We start from the raw sequence: 25,282 nt of genomic DNA on the forward strand, positions 1-25,282 counted from the left end.
GATTGGCTGCTTAGAAATTAAGTGTTAACGAGCAGTTGGACAGGTGTACCTAATAAAGTGGCCGGTGAGTGTATATGGCTCATTGAATTTGACAGGTACCATTCATTTTTGATGTTCTCCTAAAAAAACAACAACCACATGCTTGTATTGTCTTGTATAGCTTCAGTTTTAGCTTAAGTTTGATTTAAGTTATTTTCCTGATCAGTTATGTCAGATATTAAAGGAGAATTTCTGCAATTTTTTGTGTTAATCTTGATTGCTATAAAGACATGGGTACTTTTGATTAAAAAACAAACCTACCCACCTACCATGCTACTATCTAAAAATGTGGGTAGCTTGCCTGGTTAGCTGCTAGCTGTTAGATGCTATTGATAAGTGTGTTCAGCCAGGCCCTTGCAAAAAATCATAAGGCAGCAGTTCCGTGTGTATTTGTTGCAAAAATAGGCAATTGAGCACTGTAGTAGTTATGACCATATCAGTAACTATTTAACTACGTGGAATTACCTATTTTGAGGAGGAAAAAAACTACAATTTGTCAGCGCGAAGGCATAGAGGACACCCACCACACCAGCGGGCGCTCCGGAGGCGAGGAAGACGGGGACGAAGGCTAAGGGAACAAGCACACAGATTGACATTGCCAAGCTTCCTACTCACCAACGCCAGATCGATCATACACAAAATGGATGAAGTACAAATACACACAGAACTGCTGCTTTATGATTTTCATAAAAACCATGGCTGAACACACTTATCACTAGCAGCTAACAGCTAATAACGGCACTGGAGGCTAAGTTCCCTTGCGCTGTCTCCTGAGAATTCAGTTGTTGCAGGAAAAGGTAGCTAAACAGTAGTGTGCAGATCTTGTGTGTGAAGAGCGCAGTTGTTCACAAGGGAAGATGCTTGGAGTAATGTAACTAGTAGAATATAGCAGATATACAACACACAGAAGAGCCTTTCGAGTTTGATGGTCGTCCTTATTTATTCAAACCTGTGAATACAGACGAAGAAATCGCCTCGCAATAGTTGGAAAGAACCAGACAGAGAGGTGCAATAGGCGGATGAAGCAGCTGCTCCAAGCGCCAGCTACAGCTGGCAGTAACATTATTACTGTGAAAGCCACATGCATATTTTACAGTGCTCAAATACCTATTTTTGAGGAGGAAATAAACTACAATTTGTCGCTGCAAAGGCATGGGGGACACCCACTACACCACCGGGCGCTCGGGGGATTGTTGTTGGTTGCGGGAGGTGAGGAAGATTGTGAGACAAAGGCTGCCTGCTCGGCTAAAGCTCAGATCGACACCGCAAAGCCACTTACTCACCATCTTCAGATCGATCATACACTACATGGATGAGCTACAAATACACACGGAACTGCTGCGTTAGGATTTTCACAAAAGCCTAGCTGAACACACTTATCAATAGCAGCTAACAGCTAGCAGTTAACAGCTAGCTCTAGCAGCTAACCAGGCAAGCAAGCTACCCACTGGTAAGATCAAGACAGGGTAGGTGAATTAAAACAACGTCTGAGTTGAAAAGGCATCTTGATCTTACGTAAGGGCCCTGTTTGTGTTATACAGACATACTTATTGCATTGTGTGTCTGTTAAGATGCACAAAGGCAGTCTAAAACTTGCCCCGTTATCAGATGTTTTAGCTCAGTGGAAGCTACACTTACCTGCAGCTACTCAGTGTTGACTCGCACCAATTCATTTTCTTTTTCTTCAATTAAAAGTACTCGCATATTTATAGTGATCCAGATTCACATAGAAATTGCCCGGAATTCCCCTTTAATGCACTCTTACTAAACTGATTAGCCTCACCAAGTGACTGCAAACCGTGGCGTGTGTGTCTGTGTGTGTGTGTGTTTGTCAGAATCCGACGTGGCGGAGCCTGGACTTTGGCATGCTGCCGGACCTTCTGGACACCTCGGTGTCTTGCTTCGTGGTGAGGATCTGGGGAGGACAGGAGGAACAGTACCAGCTCCTCATAGAATGGAAGGTCAATCTGGATGGCCTCAGATACACAGGGCAGCAGGTCAGCAACCACACACATACAAATGATCATCTTTATTTGTATAACATACGCTCGTGTCACAAGGGTCCCTGTGTTGTAGGCACAGGCTACAATGGAAGTGCTGTAAGTGGAGAGCAAACCTATGAGGACAGCTGGTTTTTGGACCACAATGGAAACAAGCCTTTATGCTTTATTGTGTTTTTATCCTTTTGAACACCTCTTGATTGTTGCTCAATAAAGTTTTCAATCAATCATTCAGTTTGTACGCATCTAGATGGCATGTATCAAACTAATCTAATTGTTTTACTATCTAAAAAAAAACAACACATTTTGACAACAGAGTTTCAGTGGGCAAAACACTTAATGTTAATGTGTGCGCCTGACCTGGTAGAACAGACGCCCATATATAGAGGTTTACTCCTCGACGCAGCGGCCGCGGGTTCGACTCCGCCCTGTGGCCATTTGCTACATGTCATTCCCCCTCTCTCTCCCCTTTTGTCTGTGTCCCATGTACAGGCTCAGTCCTTAGAACGGCGGCCCGAGTTCAAGTTTGACCCACGTCCCTTTGCTGTCCTCAGGTTTCCTGTCAAATAAAAGCCAAAAGTTTAGATTAATAAAAAAAAAAAAAAAACATGCATCAATAAAAGAGTCATAATTTGAAGTAAGAATGATCTATCCGGAGAGTAATTATCAATTATGTTGCAATACTTTGCAGACAAATGGATTCACTGATCCATACACTAAGTAATAAGCGCTGAAACCTGTGCTAATGTGAGGTGTCTGTGTTGTGAGGATTGAATACCCTCCCAGTCATATTTGCACTCTTTGAGTTAAGAGTTTTGCACATTGACACTGTTTTTTATGAGCTATCCTCAAAGCTATCCTAAAATTCAGTCAAAGAACTCAATGTTATTGTCATTCTTTCCCAGTGAGACTATTTTCAAAGCTCGTAAACAGATAGCACCGTGTCATACACAGCCAGCTGCCCGCTGTTCTTTGTTCTCTCCGTCTCCCTGCAATGAGCCCGTACTGCCTCGCTTTGTCCACAGATTCGGTCCAGGAATCCAAATGAGATAATATTTGGATTGAATGATGGCTACTATGCAGCTGACTTTGATCATAAGGTACAGCCTTTTGTTAATTCTTGCCAGGTTCTGCATCATTATTGAGTACCCAGTCCTAATCTCCTTGGTTGTATTGGGACACTGTTTGGCCTCTGCACTGAAACACTCACATATGGCTGTTACAGGACCAGTCAGAGCGGAAGAAAAACAGTCTGCTTCAAGTCGACCAGAGTTCAGTCAGAAACTCCTACAGTGTGTTCTCTTTGCTCAGGTAAGATTCATGCCGTGTAGCAGTATCACATCTAATTAGCATAACAAATGTACATGCATTATTACCTTTTTGGTCACGTGCAGTGGATTATTGACGAAGAGTGCTCTACAGTATATTTACTTTATTTGAACCCACAACGGATATTTTTGAATTAGATCTTTTATTTGATCTCTTGCATAATTGCTCATGTGACTACACTTCCTCCTGTTATAGGTGTTGCATATTTGTCTTTGGCATTTGTTTTCCAGCAGATGGTGCCATAGGAAAGTTGACATTTTTGACCCATTTTCAGGGAAACTCTTCTGGCCTCCGACTTTATTCATAGTCACAAAGCCTGTAGTCTACATTGTATTTGTTGGAGATTTTAAGCAGTCTGTCCCAACGAAGGCACTTCATCATTAGGCCAGTGACGGACTTGAGATTGTGATTAGAATCAATTGATAAAATGGTTGCAATGCAAATTTACACCACAAGAAGAAGACAAAGATTTGCCAAGGAAGTTGCCCGTTTAAAGGGGAACCACGGTGCAGTAATAAAGAACTTTAGACGACACATGACTGTTCTGGCATCAGTTGACAAACTTGGCCTTGTTGTTCCACATTTATATTTAGTGTGGTAGATTGTAAACTCTACTTTCATCACCACCAGGGCTTCCCCAGAGGGAAACTATGTGATCATGGCCTTATCACATAACAACATAATTATGCCCCAGTTTTACCTAAATAAATGTGAATCTGGAAGGTTTTGAGATTAACGATTCCAAAATAAGACAAGGAACCTGTCATTATGACCATTTTCGAGGCTTCCACTTACATTTTCCAACTATAAGAATTAAATAGGGGGACATAAAAACATCAGTGGCCGTTGCAGTATCGGGAAAACCAGGCTGAACTTAAACAGCGCTCCCTCATCTAGAGTGGTCATGGTTTATGTTTAATGTTTATGAGAGGATACCATAGCCTCCCCAGCAGCTTGCAGGAAAAAAAACCCAGTTTGAATCATAACATTTTTGACCTTTGCTCTTGCCTCTTACATTATTGCAGCTTTTCTTCCACCTCCTCTTCTTCTGGCCGCACCCAGTGGGACTCTGCGGAGTTTAACACAGTTGCATTGATCCCCCTCTTCCCACACACTGATCTGCCTGCGCCTCCTCACCCGTCAGAGTTACTTTTGGCTCGGCACACTCATTTGCACATGGTTTATGATTATGTACTGTAGAATGATTCATCAAATACTCTACACTCCCAACAGGGATTATCCCCATGGAACACATATATACTACTTTCTGACCCGCGCTACTTTGCCTTTGTCAAAGTGCATTAACTCTCTGAAGTATCCCGGTGGAGTGCTGCTCGTGGAACCGTGCTTTGTGGTGAAACCTCTGCTTATGTTATTGGTTCACCTACTTGGTGGATATATGTTTCATATCACCCGCATTTAAGTGCTGCTGATGTTTCACTATGCATTGTCTTTTTTCATTATGTAATGGTTTGAAAAGTGGCATTTTTATTGTGTTTTTAATGCATGTCCCCAGGGGACACCCTGAGTGTCAGATATTCCCAGTCAACTATCTGTCTTGGCCCAGTACAAAGCGTCTTTCTCAGTGCAGTGCTTTAGTGGAGCTGCTTTGCTGAGAATGCACCGGTTTGATTAATGACGGCAATTTGCTAGAAGATTCACAGTCTGCTTTTCAGCGGGCCTCCGGTTGACAAAACCCATCGACTGTGTGAGTAACATGGTGATCTGGGCTAGCAAACACAACACGGCTCAGATGGAAATATGAAGAGAGTGAACAGATCATCAATCAGCAAAGTCTTGTCTCTTCCAGAGGGTCCAGGCTGAGATCAAGCCTAAGCCGCATCCTACATAGTGCTGGGCCTCTGTCTGGGCAGAAAGAAAGCCAAGGCAGGGATGAAGATGATCCAGCTGTTCAACAAAGTTCTTTTTATTATAATTTGTTTTCATTTTATTTTTGAGGATGCAACTAATGCAGGTGTAGTCGTTCCTTCACTTCTCAAGTACATTCCCCTTTCTTACTAGAAAAAGGTTTTTAGTTTGAGCATTAAGACGTTGAAGAAAACGTAGATAGGACTGGTGCTAGAAGTCGTTATTGAGCTGCATATTGGACTATTCCAACAGTGATGGGGTGGCTTACTGTAACAGTTTATAGGCTTCCCACACAAAAGACAGTAGGTGTTGACTGATACAAATCTCTGAGATTTTTGTTCAATAAACTTAAAGCGTTGGTGCATCATTTTTATTTTATTTGAATGGATGTCCAATACAAGAGAAGATAATAACCATGAGTTTTTATCTGTCATTACTTAGAATTCCTCATGGGGGAGACAGATACTACGTACTATAGCTTAAAATCTTTTCAAAAAGCTTTTGTGTGTATTATTTGGCTCCCTCCACCAGGCAGCGTAAATAACCATGACTAACAGTTTGAGATTTTTAGTGTAAGACAAGGGCAAGGAGCTAATGCTCATGACTGAGTTACCAGACTTCCACAATTATCTGCAGTGTGTGTGACCCCTTTCTGACCCTTTAGGATTACACATATCTTTTCTCACAATCTCTGTGGTGTCCTTGCATCTCTGTTGTAGTTGTCATGTAAACACGACTTATAGCCACTCCGCAGATCCCCACAGAAAACAGCCTAAAGGAATAGAAGTGCATGCATGCTGGCTAAAGAAACTCCAGTAATCTTATCTCCCATTCAATGACGTAGACAATAGTGATGTGAGGTGAATAACAATTGGTTAAATGTGTTGACATTCTTTAGCTATGAGATAAAGGCGGAATTCAGAAGTTTAGTTTGTTGTGTTTTTCCTAATGTGGGGCTTGTCTGTTTTGTCCCTGCAATAGAGGGACATTATCCTCAATTTGTTGTCACAAAACGTCTCCGAGCTTGTTTTGATATGCTCAATCGCCTGCCCTATTCACCCTGTGGGGCTTGAAACATTGTTGCTGGAAATGAATTCAGTACAGTCATTAGTCCTTGAGCTTGTTTCCCGTGACCCGGGTTTGTTTGACAAGTGCATTGGGTCCACGTGCATGTGATGCACAGCTAGAAGACGTTTAGTCCATTTTAAAGCCTGCTTTGTTAAAGGGTAGCAGCCATTGAATCTGTCTACTGAGTTTGAACCTGTTGATTGATTCACCTACATTTGATTGTAGATGTTTGATAGGAGGGGACAATGTGTGCATTATCTGCTGGTTTGCAGAGTTGGCGTGTTGACATTCAAGACCTCCATGTTCAAGAAACATTGCTACATACGGCTGAGTATCTGTTCAAAACGGGTGGTACAGATAACAGGAATTCAGTGCTGGTTCCTAATAGAGGTGGAAAAATAATCGATTCTTGGATGCATTGCCATTCTCTCTAGAACCATTCCGTGCTCAATGTTTTTTTTGTTTTGTTTTTTAAATGTGTTGATTTTTATTTAAAAGTTACTGTCTCCAGACAGGTACAAATCAGAAAACAGAGTGACTGAAAGAGGATGGGATAATGAACAACGACTTAGGGTTTAGGCAAGAGTGCAGAAAGAAAACACCCAAAGATGGCTAGAATCATAAGACATACATAAAACAATTAGGCAAAACACATAAAGGCTGTTGATCTACTCTATCAAATTACATTACATTGCGACTATCTCATGTTTTATGCTCTAAGAAGCCAATTCTACACCTTTAGACATGACTGGGCCTCTGACATGGAAGGTTACTGTGAGAGAAGGTGACCTTAACAAGCATGTTTTAGGCTTAAGCATGGATAAAATCCTCAGACTAAACATTTCATTTAAACCTGTGTGTGACAAATACTGTATATGTCACAGTCAAAGCTTTGTCTAAGAAGTGATTAGCAAACTGAGAAGCAAACTCAGATTTATCACACCAGAAGTGTACATGAAAAAAAGTAGTTGCATTGAGAAAAAGAAATTACCAACATTACGGTACAAATCTTTTTTTTAATTTTTTTTTGTAGGACTTAAAAAAAAAGATGAAATGTCATCAGTTTTATCCATTTTCATTTACTTGATTGCACATTGCTACATTTGACATTGTAGCATTACGTTTTTTACTATACCTCACAAATTTGTTTATCAACAAATCTGGACGTGTCAAAAGCACAAGTTTCATCTGACACCCCTGCAGGGTCTGGTGCCACAGTCAAAGGAGAAAATGTTATTGTTTTTCAGATTTTTATCTGCACGAAGGGTTGAGTGCACAGGCTCAGTCATAACTTCCTGCAAATAACCCGCGGCAGAGTTGTAAGTTACCCCTCATGCCTAGGAAGAGGAAAGTTGTCATGCCCCCCCCCCCCCCCCCCCCCCCCCCCCCCCCCCCCCCCCGCGCCATGGCCTCCTCCAGGTCCATAGGCTGTGACAGAGCCTGATGGGCAGGTGTTAGGCCAAGACTCAGGGAATGATAAGGCGGCGGACATGCGTGAAAAGGAGAGAGGAGATAACTATTCTCACTGAGGGGAAAAGGCCATATCGGTAATCACCTAAACTGATGAAGCTGTCACAACAGATGTGCCCTGATGTTCCAAAGGACTATCTCCGACTGCTATCGCTTTCACCTGAGACAGATTAGAAAATGTGGGCAGAAAATATGCAATGATGTTCATGCGTTATTTACATCTTCATAGAATTTTTTTTTTCCCTGTGTTGGTTGCCAGGAAGAGGCAATCACATCTAGAGGTAATTACATAACAAAAAAGCTGGAAGCCTGTTAAAAGGAGCCTCTTTTGCTAAACCCAACCAAGTGGCAAAATCTTGAAAACACATTGCAAGTGCATACCTAAGGCAAACCATATTCACCCCACCTTTATGAGCCCAACAACAGGGTTAGGGCTCGGAGAGAAAGAAACATGCTAAGAAGAAGATAGGAGCTAATCACATCTTTATTTTGGGCACAGATAGTTCAATCTCAAGAAAGAAAGGGAACCCCAACCGTCATGACAAAGTGGATGATCCAACACCGCTCTGACAGTATGAATGCTTTTTCGCCATTTCCACCTTTGTCTGTCATTCCCACCATTTGGGATTGGTGTCTGTAGCTGTGTTGTTGGAGTCCCTCGGCTTGTGTTGAGGGAGGTTTATCTCTCTTTCTATGGGCTTTTGGACTTAAAGAAAACACACTTGGGAGTCTATTGCCCCTGTGATTGATGCTCTTAATAATGCGCTGGCTTGTCATTTGTGTCCTGATGTTGCTGTTTCCTATTTTAATAATAACAGACATGGCATTTGGAATTAGGCCTCCATTGTTGTGGTTATAGATTTATGATGTGCCCTTTTGATGGTTGTCTTCTCTTCCTTGGACTGATGGGTTCAGGTCTATCGAGCAACGTTTGATCTCACATTGTGGTCAGATTATTAGAAAATACTAGTGATTAAACCTATGTTGTGATATTTGTGGTCTATGGTATTTACGAAGTCTGGTCAAATGAACTGTTAACTTGTATTATTAGGAATGTTCTCGATATTGTTTTTGTCCTTTTTGTTTAATGTCAGAATTCCCCATTATTCCTACAGTTTATGAGTATCCGCAGTCTGGACAGAAACAATGAAGATCAACCCCCAGTAAATCAGAAAAAGAAACAAGGAGGGATAACAAACACGCTGCACAAGGACTTTTTCACATGGAGACCATCATAATTCTTAGGATGGCCTCAGTCACAGTGCATTTCCAAGCCAAATGAAATAAATTGCTGGTGTCATAACAGTGACGCAGCCAGTCAATTTAGTGGCCTCTTGGAAACACAGTTTTAGCCTGCGGTTGTTCTTGTGGTCCGGTGTGTGGTTTAAACATTGATCTGGATTGGTGACTTTTTGTTCTTCTTCTTCTCCTACAGACTTCACACAGCCCAGAGAGCCATCAAGCAGACCCAAGTGACAGTGCAAAAGATCGGGAAGGAGATCGAGGAAAAGCTAAGGACGACTGCAACCTGCACGGAGCGGGTGAGCACACAGCCACCCACCCATCAGCAGATTCTCACACTCATCAGCAACTTGGCTTTAAAACAGCAGCAGCGCTAAGGCCGCTTATTTGCTCATTTTCCGTAACACTCGGCGTTGTTGTTTCTTCATATGCGATTTTAGCGAAAATGTGAAGACGAGGTGCAATATGAGAATGGATGTTTTCAAAGAATGTTCACCAGGAGCAGTTATAACTGTGACCAGCAAAACTGGCCCATTGGGTTCTACACTAACAACAAACTTCAGCAGACTGCACTGTGAGATTAAAGAGCTTTTATAACCCAAATCCCAATGTGTAATTGTAAAGTAATGTAAGATGTAATTATACCCTTAGGGCAGCTATCTTTTTGTTTTGATGGCTAAAGTGAAAAGTGGAGAGAGCAATATCCTGCGTGCCTAAATGATAACGCTTTGACCAAAACCCACTGTTTATGTTTCCACCTCCTGTCATATCCTCGACTAGGATCCACAGCAAAAGCAAGAAAGCATATTTAACATTTTTGGAATTGGCAGCCACACAGCTGTGAAAACCGAGCACTGATCCCAGGTTTGACATTGTGTTTATTGTAAACATTCACTTTAAAAACATCCCGTGCCTTCTGCTGTTATAAAAGCCCCGGGTCGGTGACAGTGCAGTGTGTTTACCCTCCAGGTATACACGCCTTTGGAAAAAGCACATATTTTTTGTGTGTTTTAAATTTACGTGGGAGTGTGTATGTGTATACACCTTTTTTAAAGTTTGTGAGTGCCTTTTTAGAGGGCCTCTTTAGACAGCTGTTACAGCTGTTGCTTTCCATCCTGTTCTCATCGGCTTTTGATATTTTTTTGTTCCTTTTCTCAGACCCTCGCCCCATCTATTAAAGTAGCTCCACCATAGCCTCCATAGCTCCTTTTCAAGTCTTCCCGCAAAAACATTGAGGCTCCATTCTTTTGCCACAAAGGATCCCTTTCAAAAACTCGTCTCTGATATTTCCCCCACATTGAAACATTCCTCAAAACCCTTTTCAGAGCTCACATTAGCTAATAATCACATAATCCTGGTCTTCTACCTTTCCGTTAAAAGAACCCGGCAAGAGTGAGGGGAGCATTGTGTGGCTCTTCTAAGGGTTTCCCTCTCTGCCTTTGGAAAGCTCAGTACTATCCTTCTGTGCACGTCATAGTGAGCATGGATCAAAGGGGGGCAGAGTGGAGGCCACTAACCCCAGCACATGGCCCTTTCACCCTCTCACCCACACTCTGCCATTAATCTGCTGGGTTATATCATGCCCCCCACGCCTGCTGCTTATTTACTCAGCTGACTCTTTGCTGTTTGATGTTCAGTAGGAGTCAGACGTGCCCTCGTGGATTGTTGCAGTCTCACGCACGCACACACACACACACACACACACGCACGCTGACATGGCTTTGACCCACTTGCGAACCATGTCGCTCAGTAAAAGTGAGGCTCATGGTTCGTGCCAAAGCCAATGGTGGTTAACATGCGAGCATCAGAGGGTGACACATAGGAGAGATGAAGGCTCTATCTGTCTTCTCTCTCGCTCTGTGACAGATACCACTCTCTGTTTTCGTTACAAATCCCTCAGAAGTCTTCAAGAAGGAGCATGTCTTTGTTTTCGCTGATCCAGGCCACGATCACTATCTAAGGGTGTATGCGATGCCATGGTCCCTGCTCACAAACTACAGGATGAATAACAAGGGTGAATCTCTGTTATCCTGCCAGCAAGCTCCCTCCCTCCCTCCCTCTCTCCCTCCCAACTCTTCCTTATACATGTCATTCTTTGTTGAATCTCCATGTACATTTCTTTGTCATTATTGTCTAGACCTCGCCTCTTAAATCTCTCTTTGCATGTTTTGAAGTTGCCCTATTTATTTACCCCCAACTTATCTTTTTTTTCTTTTTCTGTTGACCTCTGTCTATCCCCCTCATCTACTGTATACCACATCCATATCCATCAGTCCACAAATCCCTGGTGCAGTTTCTTATTAGATTTTGCCCCCCCCAATAGAGACATGAAGCCTGATTCATCCGCCGGATTCATGCCCTAGAGAGAGAGAAAGATGTTGACTAATGACTGCACTCTGATGGTGCTGCTGGTCAGGGGGAATGTGGTGAGAGAGCCACCAGCCAAAAGATGTGGACAATGACATACACTCATCTGGAGTTGATGGCTTTATTGTGGTCTACTTCGGGTTTGTGTACTACACGTCCACAAGCTTGCATGTGCCATGGTTCTCTATGTCTTGTAGCAGTAAGAATCAGCTACGGATTAAAGAATCTGTGGGAATTACTCCTATTGATTGATATATACATTTGATAAGATCTGAAACTATAGAAAATATTTTATTAATCTTCCAGGGTGAAAACTCAGCGCCACTATACAAAAACAGACAACAGAAAAAAAAACATACCCATCTTAAGTCAATTCAAAATGAGTTGTTCCTGCTTTAACCACACCTCTGTTTTCTTATGCTGATTTTAAGGTATCTACTCTTTGTAGAGTGCTTTAATTAAAATGGTTCATTTATATTTTAAGCATTGTTCTGTTATTGCCAAGCATTCGCTTATAGTGTTTACTTTGCAGTATCATACTGAGTGACGTACCGAGGCGTCTATTCTCATCTTCCACCCTGTTTCCGACAACAACTGGCTTTGCTTGGGACACTGATTCCAGGGCTCAGTGAAATTATCTGAATTATAAAGTCCTTTCCCAGTTTGGACACTTGATTCTGGAATAGTGACGGCAATAATTAGCACTCTACATGTGCAAAAAATCTATGTGAACATAGCCAGTCTATATAAAGGGTAATAAATACTAAACACTGCTGGGACCACATACTAAATATTTTCCTTTATCCTCTTTCTCTGTTTTCTCCCCATATCATTCTCTTGTGTTCGCTCTGAGCAGAAGAAAGAGCGGGAGTGCATGCAGCTGCGGCTAGCCGTGCTGCGCAGTGAACTGCAGCGGCAGAGGAAGGCGCTTGGCAGGGAGATAGACCTGCGGCAGAAGGACAACGCACAGCTTCAGAAGAAAGGTAAAGCCAATGGGTGCACAATGCCCATCCAACCCTAGGACTGATGTGCCTGTTTACACCACACGTACAACATGTATTGTTGTGATCTTTTCCTCAGTGAAATGGTGGATGTGACAGAGGTTATGGGCTGATCTTAATTGCTTTGTTCATCTTTTGCACACACAAATAGAATAATGGGCTATTGTTCAATCGATTCATTTAAACGATAATAATCAGTTGTTTTAGGCCTGTAAATGTAATTTTGCTGCCTTGAGGAGTGAACAGGGTGCACATTGATGTTCAGTGTTTCAGTTTAATGACAGGTTGATTGCTAAGCTGATGGATTCTGACTGCACATACAAGACAAGGAATTCAGTTATCAAAATGCTGTTCTTAATATATCCTCAATTTACAATTTTGTTACATTCAACGTGATTTCATTGTATAGGAAACTCCAATTTAAACACATCGGTCAAGGACTTTAAGGCTGTCTGACAGCAGCACGTAGACTGTGTGTGCTGTATTACCTGTTCATTTTGGAGTACAGTAGAGAGTGTTGTCGCATACAGAAAAACCTCTGTCACGCTCCCAGCCAGCGGATTGGAGTCACTCAACACGCAAGCATATGTACCCATAATGTTACAGTATATGGAGCCATTCCTGTGGTTTTTGCAGTCTGTGCCAGGCCACTAAAGCAACAGTGTTTGTGCAGTGGTGTCATTTAGTTAACCCTGTGAAGTCTCTGAGGAGGGTTTTTACTGCTGCCTGTTACTGTTCATAGGCAAGTAAAAAGCCGGTGTTAGTGAAGCTTGGGTTGACAAATGTACACACACACACACACACACACACACACACACACACACACACACACACACACACACACACACACACACACACACACACACACACACATACATACACACACACACACACACACAAATGCAGGTGTACACAGTTATTCCTAGTACAGGGCTATCAATCGTTCCAGATATTTAATTGCATGAGTGTCCTAGTTAACTTGCGCTTAATCACACTTTTTATGTCATTTAAATGTACTTTGAAAGGGATATTTTTCAAGTTTCTTTAAGCTCAAGTGGTATTTGAGACTGGACGTTCTCCATGGTAACTCAGTTCACATCCACAGTACAGTACACAGAAATACCTTTAGGTACCCATCTGGAAGGTTTTTGAAACTCAACTTGCCATTTAAGGACAATTTTCTTAATCCATTTTCAAATTCCGTTTTATTTTTGAAAATATTTTTATATTTCTTGAGCTGCGATCACCGATTTAGTTATAAATGTAAGTAATAAGTCTTAAGATTAAGTGTGTGGCTCTTTGGATTGTACACCACTTTCATGGCGATCACTGTCTTCCTCTCGGCGTGCTCAGTGTTAGGCGGATCCTGTTCTCCAGGAACACCTTCAGCACACCGCCAGTCTTCCCTGAGATCAGCCCGATGATGCGCTTCACTCCGTCACGGCGAATGGCCGGTTTGGCGATCCCCTGGATGTCATCACGGGCACTTTACGGTTTCCGCTAGCAATCCACAACGTTACTGCTGCATCGCTTCTTGATTTCCCAAACCACAGAGCTGCCCGACACTCTAATTGCTTGTCAAAAAAATCAGTGGTATTAAAAGGAATTTGCCCTAACTTGTTATTATTTAGTTCATTTTGATAGTTTATTTTCTTAACACTCAACATTAGTGACTTGTTAAATAATTGCATGTACCCACAAATTGTATTATGTAATAACAGTGAATTCTTCGTTGGCTGCAGCACATGAACTTTCAGTTTTTCCTTTCTTTAACTTTAGATGGCCTTGTTTAATGTTTAGTTATGTGTTTCCCATGGTGCTCATAAAAAAAACACAGTTTGCACCTACTGCATTGAACAGTGAGTCTGCTGATGGCTTTACTGCGTCAGAAGTACCTTTTGTACTGGAGAACAAGAACAAACTGCTTGTAGCTATCAAATCAGAATAAAAAATTACAAAGGAAGTTCAGTGTAAGCTTCAGCCTGATTGTTGGATGTCAGGGATAGCACCTGTTCCTGTGCAGCCTTCTGAAATGCTCTGGATGCACCGACTGGATATTTCTTGGCTCTCGTGTCATCGGCACTGGTGTTTTATCGCAGTGTTGAGTGGACCAGGTGCTCTATTTTTGGAAACCTGGGTCAGTAAGATCAGCTGTTCATGGCCGAAAGGGCAGGGCCAACCTGGGCTGAGGATTGGAGATGATGAGCATGTAGTCTGACCAAACACACACACACACACACACACACACAGACGAGAGGTTTCTTTTGTGCTGTGATTCTTGAAGAAAAGAAGTCTGTTAATCCTCTGCCGTTTTACCTGTCACCACTTCGTCTATAGCCAAAATAACAAGCTGCTCTCCTTCTCTGCAGCTTATTGGTGGCTTTTTTCCAGACTGTACAAGTGCTTATTAGGAAACAGAACAAAAAATCCTTCAGCTGCTTAAAGAGGCAAAAGGTATTTTAGGATAAATTGAAATGCTGCAGCTGAATAGGGCTAGCTGAAAAACTTTCTTTTTCTTTTTCTTTTCCAGACTCATAACTCAAAAGCTAAAAGACATATGTTGCTGAGCTCTGCTGTACTTCCAGCTCGATGTATAACTCTTCTAATCAGCCTGCACATATTCATTTGTTTCACTATCGGAAAAAGCTCTGCATTAATTACAGACAGGATACTCTTGGAGACAGGTGTTTACAGTATTTCATGCAGCAGCTGATCTTGTGTCTGATTATATTTAGATTGGCACTACAACGTGTTTTCTTCCTCTGATCTCATCTTTCACTTCGGAGACGCACATGATTTTATCAATTCTAGCTTAAATTTCACTTTTGGAACTTTTCCCTGTGGGGACTCTATTTGTTTTTCTGTTACTCAAAGCAAATTTAGTCCCATTTAATTATCCAGATCAGCGTTTCACAGCCTTTTCATTAAGATCCCCGCACCCCTATCAGATGAACTTAAGTACCCCCTTCATCAACACCACCCATCATGTTCCAAATGTGGTCATATGATTTTATCATAAACAATAATTTCCCAAATTGTTGCATTATTTTTGTCATATAAACAAACTGTCACTGTTAAGGTAAGTTAGGTCAAGTTTGCATTTGTACTAATTGTGGCAAATACTAGACATTTAGTCATCTCAACTATTTAGCAATCACTTTAAGCAACTAAATATGCATTACCTTTAACTGAAACTATGTATCAGTTACTCTAATAAGCTTCGTATTTGAACTCTATATTCATTATTTTTTAGCAAATTCTTGTGCATTTACGTATTTCTTTAGTTATGTGTTTTGACATCTTTGTTCGCACTCTCTCAATTGCAACACATTGTCTTAATCAAATTGTTGAAATCAAACTTTTTTGGTCAATTTGAAAAAGAAAAAAAGTGACCGCAGAAGTACCCCCAGAATACGAGTAGTTGGCAATCACTGATAAAGACTACTTATCAAGCTCGGGGCTAAGGGAATGTCTTTCTTCAATTAGAAGCGAGCGTCTCATTTGTTGACTTTTCACACATTCCAGTGCTTATTAGATTCAGGTTTCTTTGTAAGTTTTATTGACAGTTTAATAGTATGTGTAAGAACATTGCTATGCAGTATATCCACACAGAACCTCCCTCATTGGACTGTTAATCTCCATTCTTCGTCACGTTCTTTAGGATGTCATCTGGGGCCAGCCAGGTGCTGTGTGGTCTGCCCATCTCTCACACACTTAGGGCCCATTAGAAAGGAACTCTTATCAACCTTTAATTCCCAAGAAACTGGCCTCTCTCGCTCTCTCTTTCTCTTTTTTCCCCACATGTGAGCTAGCAGATAGAGATCAGATGAAAGTTGGGCATCCACTATTAGAATGTGTTTGCAGACTTGCTGATGCCTATTCTGTGTTTATCTTCATGTATAGGTCCTCCATCTTTGCCATCCTGGAGAGCGTTAGCATAATAAACACGGAAAAACGTCAGCTCCGTTTAAACAGACGCTGAGTATAGACGCTATTCCTGCAAATGCACCCATACTCACCCTCCTCACGAGTCCACTTCATGTCTTCCACACGATCGAAAACAGAGGACATATGAGCATGACCACTATTCCCCCCCCCCCCCCCCTTTCTTCTCAGGTCTTGAATTTGAAAAATAAAAGTCTTTCTTTCCTTCCCCCCAGGATTAATGGGTTTGCTTTTGGTGGGGTCACACTCTTGTCACAATTTCCTCCAGTCTAATTTTCCTCGTTCCACCTTGGGCAAATGACATAAATCAAGGCTGTGAACGGCGTTTATTGTACTTTGTAACGGTAGTTATTCTCACGTTCTGTAACCGAGCCAGGGCTCCTGACCAATAAATGTCAGTGTTTGGGGTTCTCAAGTGTAAGGAGCAAGGAGTTTAGTGAAGGTATGGTGTGAGGAGGTATTTGTCACCTCCAGAGAAAAAGGTCTCATATTGAAGCTATCATCATTAGGGCTCCTTTAGCAGCAGCTTTACATTACTTCCTTCAGCTGGCTGCCATCTTGACTGAGGATAAGGGTTGACAGGTATTGCAGTCCAACACTCTGCGTAATGACTCAGGATGTCTTTTCGCGGCGTCCTCCCCCCTTTGACTTCCCACTCAGTCTCCATGTCACATGCAAAACTTTCTCTCATATAGCATAAAGAGCTTTGGTTTAAAAACATGTCTCTGTGACAGATTATTCTAAGTTGAAGACAAAGGCTCATTGTTTCCAGTTGTTTTCCAACAATATGGTTTCCTTAAAGATTAAAAGCCCTATCTAGCACACTAGCGATGCAAAGACCGGCACAAGTGTCGTTTAAATGGCAAATGCACCTGCGCCCATCTTTGCGCCCAAGGGCGTGCTGGTCTTACAGGGTGGTGTTTAGGTGAATTCTTGCCGTGCACTTAAATCGTTAAAATAGGGCCTACAATCTCAAAGATTCCTCCATTTCCTTTTTTTTGGCAGCACCACTGGCCGTAAGTGGTGTTAGTGCAGCTGTGTTTTGGATCATACTTCCCAGAGATTGGAACAGTGTCACCTGTGTGACGTCAGTCAGTTAGCAGTTGTTCTCTAAGAGCACATTATTACAATTTGTTTCTTTTACTTTGAACTTGTTTTTGAAGTTTAATGGTTTCAGATTTCATTGTTTGTTCGGCCATAGTAACCTTTTTTACTCGCAACTCTAGCACAGACACAAAAAGTCCAGTAAGCCACTTCAAACACAAGTCAGTTGAAAAGAGAGTCTTTAAAGGTGCCCTGACACACAAAACGTTTTACTTGCATTTTGTGAAATATGTTAGGTCCCCATGCGTTTGTGTTATGTGGTGAATGTGAAAATTAATTGCTACCTCCTTCGTCAGCTCTAGCCACTGAGAAGAAATCCGACCAGTTACAACAGCTGGTCAGTCTGATGTCATGTTGCCTGAGCTCATTACTATTCATGAGCTCGCCCAGTTACGCTGGGTAAAGGATGCTGTTAGCCATGCTCTCATTGGCCAATCGGAGTCAAGCAGCTTAGCTCGTTGAATTTGAATAAGAACTGGCACGAATCGAGCTGAGTCTTCCTGCAGGCTTTCTCTACCACACTAGAATGGCTTGAAACAAAAAATGTCCATAGTAGAACTCCAGATATTATCATGAAGTAATGAAATATGTGTGGCAGGGCACCTTTAAGCTCCGCCTACCCTCTCTGGCTGACCAACCACTGCTGGGTGATGAAAATTGCATCACTAACTTGCCGCTTGTGATTTCCCAGTGTACAATACTTGAAATGCCAGGGCTTTCATCAGTGAGCTATCTGCTCAATCACCTTTTGTGTTACCTCCTTTGGCGATAGTGACTAAACAGCCAATGATTTAAATGACCATCTTCCACTATTCTTCCTAATTATTACTTTAACATCTTTTTAATTATCAAAATTCTATGATGAACCTGTTTCCAGACACTAGTATAGTTTATTCCTTCTAACAATGTCACAGCGTTCTTTAGCTCATTGCATTGGCTGTGGTAGTCTGTTGCTCTGTTTTGAGTTGACATTGTTTACTCTATATCTGAGCCATTTCTATTTTTTTATTGTAAACAGCTGCATTGAACGCTCCATGAATAAAAGGTCACTCAATTATGTTGCAAAGTGAAACTGAACGCCACAATGCTTTTATAATAAACTGTTTTTTAATGTGAACCCGATATATATATATGTGCCTTTTTAACGATTGTATGTGTCGGATTTTCTTTTGAACATTTTGTTGTGTAATTTATGCCGATACCCATTCCTCAATAGCTTCAGTGGATACTTTTAATTCCAGATATACTAGTTACGTCAGAGGGGAAGTAATATTGACAAGAAAGCGGTCATCCCTCTCTGAAGCTTTTTCCTTAAATGTAAATGAGCTGTTCTTATACAGCGCTTTCCTAGTCTTCTAGACTACTCAAAGTGCTTTTACATCATATAGGAACCATTCACTATGCACACACATTCATGCACTGTGGCCGAGGCTGCCGTACAAGGTGCCACTTGCTCATCAGATAGATATTCACACACATTTACACTCCGATGCGCATTGGGGGAAACTCGGGCTTCGGTGTCTTTGACATGGGCCTGCAGGGCCAGGGATGGAACACCAACCTTCCAATTGGCAACCGCTCTACCAATGAGCCACAGCCGCAGCTAAAGCATCTTACACAACACGACCTGTACTCAGGAAGCAGTGGAAGTCAGGGCAGTTGGTCCTGCAAGTTTAAATCAGTTTGGTGTTGGTGCTGTTTGCGTGACGAACCCACTCGAAGCCTCTGTGCGTTACGTGGATGCTCAGTGCCATTGTGAGCACTGATAGATCAGAGTGTCACTTTTAAAGTTTTCAGGAACACCTCACCCAGTCTAGGAACATTACAATTCATACACAAAGACTAACTTTAGGCCATTGCAAACAAAACCCTTAAAGAGGGGTTGCCTACTTTGCAGATTTATTTCCTTCAGAATCCCTCAAAGCCTGCGGTTGGCTGCCAGATGGACCTGACTGTACAATGTCCAAAACCAGAAACCTAAAGTAGGCTCCCTGACTGATTTATGTCCCATAATACATTTTCAACTGCAGATTTACCAGCAAGTGTTGTTTTGGATCCTAAACCTTTTGCTTTTGTTCAATATAGAAGATAGTGTGTCGACATACAAGTGGCCAGAGTAGTGTATGTCTGCGGCTGCCGTGGTATTTACTGTATTTTGTGTGTCCATGCCGTGATACCAAATGGAACAGGTTAGAGGGATGAAAGGATGAGAAGATGGATGGAACAGATAGGACAGAGCTGGGCATTACTTGAAAGCGAGAGTGCAATACAGGCCCACGCAGTGGGGTGTTAAAAAATGTTTTCATGTCCTCCCTCACAACAGCTGGATGGCCTGTGTGATCCCTGTCTATCTGTCTTCATTGCTAATCTGATAGAGATACCTCTGAGTAACTTTATTTTCTCCGTCTCCGTCAAGGTATCTCTTCTTCTACCCTCATGGAGTCAGTTTGAGCTGCTTGGATGTGTGTGGAAGTATGTGATTAAAAAAGCCGCTCCTGTGATCCATCTGATTAAAAATGGGATTTGATGAATCTTAATGCAACGATTCACTTGTCTGCCAGTTGCCGTTGACCCAATTGACCCACATTTCCACTATAGACATTGTAGAAGATTTTCTTACCAATTTTCAATGGAGGAATCCAGGTAAACATTAGGGGTATGCACATTTGAAAGGAAACCCTCAAGCATTGTGCTGTGTGATTTCTCTTATTTATTCCTGAGTGAAGTTTGGACCTCTTAGGCATCCTTCTCCCCGCTGGTCACACACAAATGTCAATGCATGTGTACAGTGTTTACAATATGGTCAACCAGACCAAAAAACACCTTGAGCCAGCTGTTGTGAGGGAGGACCTGACATTTTTTTTTAACACCCCACTGCTTGCACTCATAGCTGCCAGTTACAAGCTCACAAACAACATAAACACATAAAGATGCTAATTACACTTACCGTTCTGATACATCTGCTATACGCCGATTTTATCGCACTGGCAACGGTCATGCTGAATCTCTCCGACATTTTGAGCCGTCTTGATGCGCTTCTCTTTTACCGGTCTACCTACCAAGGTGGTATAATAGGTATACCTGTACTAATGTTGTCTGATTGTTAAATGAGATATATCCTGCTCATTTTCAGGTTCATACTTGTATTTTGGGTTTTTACTAGAACATGTTTACAAGCCTGAGAAAAATATGGCACACTTTTCCAAAGGTAGTTCTCAAGCCATGGGGGGAGTTACTCAGATTTGGGGAGATTTGGGTTATGAGCCTGCATGCAATAGGAAGGGGAGCCAAATCTGAATGGCATGTTGAATTCCATGTTTTCTTTTCTAGGCAACAAAAAACTGCCTGGGTTGTCTTATTTCACAGTTTGTAGGTTGGAAGGCACTCCAGATACCCAAATTTATGTGCACATGCACTAACAAAGTGAGGTTTTTCTTATATGTCCCCTTTAATGGAAATGAGTGGGTATTTGGTTGAGATATGTAAGGGGAAACACTGAAGAATCACACAACCTCTTGCCATTTATTGAGGAGGAGGAGGCCAGCCACCTTGGGGACAAAGCTCATTACTGATTTTTATATTAATAGTCTGTGCATAAAGCATATGTGATTTTTTGGCTTGAAGAGCTTTGTTTTGTGTCTCTGCTCTCACTCCTTGAGTTTCGACAGCAATCCAAATGTTTTAATTATTCCCGCAAGGCTCCAAACAAAGATAGAAGACCAAATTTGCTTTATTCTGTTTCTTCTGGAGTATGGGGGGAAATGCACGAGAAAAATATGTAGCCGACATGTGGTTTTGTTGTTCTGAATTACTGCGTTACTGTACCTAGTTATTACAATGGGGATCATATGGAATAATTACTGCAAAACAGAACCCATTTAATACATTTTAATACACTAAATACATTAAAATAGAAATAGTCAATGTGCAATAGATAGTCAAACCTCTTGTTTATTTAAAACATTTGGAATAGTAAGCCATGTTTCTGTTGCATTTGCCTGCCATCTCATCATCTGTGAGGCTTTTTGAACATAGATTAGAGAGATATTCTGTTACTACCCTAAATTGTACTTTGCTTCTTTCTGGTTTTATGCTACACTGAGGTATTGTGAACTTGCCAATACTGCAGTTACACTGCCTCCACAAGCTGTATCATCACTGTACCTTATCTGTCAGATTATATTTATTTGCCTGGCTCTGTATTTAGAGTCTGACAAATCCTGTAATTTGCATACACGTGTTGTTTGGTTTTATGTGGTGTGAAAAGGAAATGGTTTTAGCCTGATCAAAAGAACTGTTTGATCTTGCTTAAGTTTAAGAGTGGATGGCAGCCAACCAAACACAGGCCCACCTGACTGTATACACACACACACACACACACACACACACACACACAATTTACTCTTTATTTTTTATTTTTCTGTCAGAGGACGCATTCTCTGCTCAGCACGAGGGTCTGAAGGAGGAGAAAGAATCCTTAACCAAGCTGCAGAAGGAATGCACTGCCAAGAGGTATGTGTGACCCTGTTATTATCTATTGCTTTGTGTCTGCTTAGAAAACACACTTTATCAAATGCATTTGTCCTCGTCAGATACTACCCAAAGCCTCCTAAATGACGTGACCCGATGTGTTGCTCAGTCGTGTAAAATTGTGATGGGACTACACCCTACTCCCTGCCTTTCACCTTCCTCAGTCAAAATAAGGCGATGTTTTTCCGGCTGGCGCTGCCTATTTATGTGTGCTCCCTGGAGAGTTTGCACATTGTGCTAAGAAGCCTAATGGCCTGTGTTTGCTTTGGCCTACCGGGAGACATGTTCGGCGAGTGCCGACCCTGGATACAGCTTTGTTTGTCTGAGAAGTACCTGGCAGTCACAGAGGGTAAACCAGAGCCCCAGGAAGGCCAGCAGGGGCCAAGAGACCCAGCAAACAGGAAATTAACACCGACACTTATACATCTGCCTAACATCCATTCTTTGGAAATATCGCTTTCGTTGATGTTTTTTCATAGAAATCTTTGGAATCTTCTTTTTTTAAAGTGTTAACTAGAGGATGTTATGTGGTTGCTGTTAAACAGAATATATCACTAAATTAAAGCTGAAAGGCATCAGGAGTCTTTAGTTGTTGAGTTAAGGGGGCTTTTTTGAAAACTTAAAAATATTTAGCCTTTCTAGAACAGTGTAGTCTACATGAGGTGTTAAACCAACTCCTCTTTGGTCACCAGTGGTTGAAAGGAACGAATACTACTCGGAAAAAAACTCCCACAAATACCACGGAACAATGTCGGCATTACTTCTATCACTGGTCATTTATTCCTAATTCTATGACCCAGAGCAACATGTTTACACTTTCAGGGTTCTAAACCCACTGTTATTGCGGGAGGGGCAGTTCATGGTCTACACGTGAACTGCAGCATCTCTCTAGCAACACAGAGCTGCCTGTGTGGTCAGTAAATAATGCCAGAAAAAAACCCATTGGCATCGGCCTGTGCCGACACACTAAAAAAATTGGCCCGCCGATTTATCGGTCAGTCACTACTTGTATTGGAACATCCCTAACCAAAAGAATTTCTTTGTGATCATACATTAAGAAAGGCAGTGGGAGGGTACAATCTTATGTTTTGGGAAAGTGGTTTGTTAAAGGCTTGGACCTTAGGCTTAACCAATCAGATGAGAGAAGGCCTGCTGGACTTTCATAAAGCAGCTGCACACTGGGAAAGGGAAAGGATAAGAGACTGCTTACCACAGGCAAAGCCTTTGTAAGGCGAGAAGCCTGGATGGGAGGGTGCATCACATTCAATAACCATTTACCCCTTGAAATCCCCTTTCATCTGCATGAAATGATGGGCTATTACCCACAAGTAGGGGTGCTATATTGTAGAGGATACTCACACGCCATTCATACAAAGCAGCCAATCATCCATGTTACTCAGACATGAGCAGTCACAGGAATAGCCGTGCACCCAGTCCATCCTGGACAACTCCTTTTTTTTTTTAAGATTATTTTTTTTACAGATTTTAGGCCCTTATTTCCATAAGCCAGATGAAGACATGGAAGGGAAGCGAGAGGAGGAACAACATGCAGCAATGGGCCGCAGGTCGGACCCCAACCTGCGGCTGCTGTGTAGACGAATAAACCTCTATATATGTGCGCCTGCTCTACCAACTGAGCTACCTTGGCTACTTCCTGGACAACTCTTGTTATATTTAGTATACATATATATATAGATATTTTTTTTTTATCTTCAGAGATGTAATGGATCTTTTACATTGGGAATGGGTTTCACACAACTCTAACTAATTCATTGTACATACACATCTTCATTGTCCATATAATGATTATATAATAATATAATAATTATTATTTTCTTTCTTTCTAAAGCAACTTTTACCGCCGTAGCTTTTAAATCTTCTGCACTTACAGCATAGGTTCCCTCTGTGATATTATAATACTGTTGGATGTGGAAGAGACATCTTACTTCATTCGTTTTTTAGCACATCTACAGGAATCCTTGGATTGTAATTCAGCACAAAGGGTTTATACTAGTCATTCAATTTCTGAAATAACCTGGAATTGTAAAGTTTTTCTTTCATTATATCTCTATGATGGTACGATAAATGATTAATTCTCCTCTCTGTTTTACATGAATTGTTTATATGTTCACCAACTTATATTACCTTGATGCACATGTGTCAAACTTATATCAATTTCAGTTCACAATACATTGTGTTCCACGTATTTTTTGTCGCTTTACCTGGCGTTTTTGTCACGCTTTCGGACTTTTTTGAAACTTTTTGTCATTTTTTCCTTAATGCCTCACAATGGGTCCCTGTAGAGCAGTAACTAGCCTGGATGTTTCATACCGCTCATTTCCACTTCTTCCCATCGCTTCCAACTACAATCCTTTTCTACGATCTCATCTCTGCTTTTTCTCTAGGTCTTCCATTGCTTTACATCTTCCCATGTCCTCCACTCGGAGCTACAGCTTGTGTCTCCTTCTGCCTGCCGGTTACTCACTGACGTCCTTCTGTCTGGTTTTGTGTCCCCAGAGAGCAGTTCCTCAAGTCCAACGCCCAGCTCACCTTCCGCTGCCGCCAGCTCCTCTCTGAGCTTTCCTACATCTACCCCATTGATGTGGTAAGTTCAACCTGATGTACACTGCGGCACAGCACATTGTTGACAAGAATTCTCTGGTTAAAGAACCAAGGTTTTGGGGACAGAGCCTTTTCCAGGGCAGCTCCCAGGCTCTGGAACTCCCTCCCCTATGAGATCCGCATCTCTGAGTCCCTCACCATTTTTCAGTCCCGTCTGAAGACCCATCTTTTCTGTTCTGCCTATCCTTAGCTTACTTTTTTAATTTTAATTTTTTTTATACACTGTTTCTACTCTGTAAAGCGGCTTTGAGCTTGGGAAAAGCGCTACGCAAATTCAATTATTATTAAGGTTTTGATCAAGCAGAAATGGTTCAGATAGTCCAATTCCCAAGAATGCTCAGATCACCCAGAGTCATAATATTAAATAAATATTACATAAATATAAATATTACAGTCACGTTGTTTTCTAAAACATTTTGTAATACAAATTAAACACTTTAAGTGCTGACACTACTGCACAAAGATGGCATGATTTAAAGCGAGTGCCTCTGCCAATGGCAGTGCTGGTGTTTCGTCCTGCACAGGGTTTCATCTTGTCTGGGTCCGTTTGTGTCTGATCATTGTCTTTAACATGAAATCTGTTTCTTATTTTATCAACAGGCTAATCAGTCCGATTATGTCATCTGCGGAGTGAAGCTGCCAAACTCTGAAGATTTTCAAGGTAATTTAAGATGTAACTGTTTGTGTGTTTCATGG

General features: G+C 41.7%; 1 protein-coding gene across 2 annotated transcripts in view; it reads left to right on the forward strand.

Annotated features, from left to right (window-relative positions):
• Window positions 1-25,282, forward strand: part of uvrag (UV radiation resistance associated gene) — a 91,254-nt gene that overhangs the window by 10,482 nt on the left and 55,490 nt on the right. For both annotated transcript variants that reach the window (XM_034889552.1, XM_034889553.1), the window contains 8 exons: window positions 1,875-2,036; window positions 3,065-3,139; window positions 3,265-3,350; window positions 9,211-9,316; window positions 12,241-12,367; window positions 21,862-21,946; window positions 24,482-24,569; window positions 25,187-25,247. In XM_034889552.1, coding sequence (XP_034745443.1) covers window positions 1,875-2,036; window positions 3,065-3,139; window positions 3,265-3,350; window positions 9,211-9,316; window positions 12,241-12,367; window positions 21,862-21,946; window positions 24,482-24,569; window positions 25,187-25,247 — 790 coding nt within the window. The remainder of the gene's footprint in view (window positions 1-1,874; window positions 2,037-3,064; window positions 3,140-3,264; window positions 3,351-9,210; window positions 9,317-12,240; window positions 12,368-21,861; window positions 21,947-24,481; window positions 24,570-25,186; window positions 25,248-25,282) is intronic.

The sequence above is a fragment of the Etheostoma cragini genome, chromosome 13, assembly GCF_013103735.1.
Source record: "Etheostoma cragini isolate CJK2018 chromosome 13, CSU_Ecrag_1.0, whole genome shotgun sequence".
NCBI lineage: Eukaryota > Metazoa > Chordata > Actinopteri > Perciformes > Percidae > Etheostoma > Etheostoma cragini.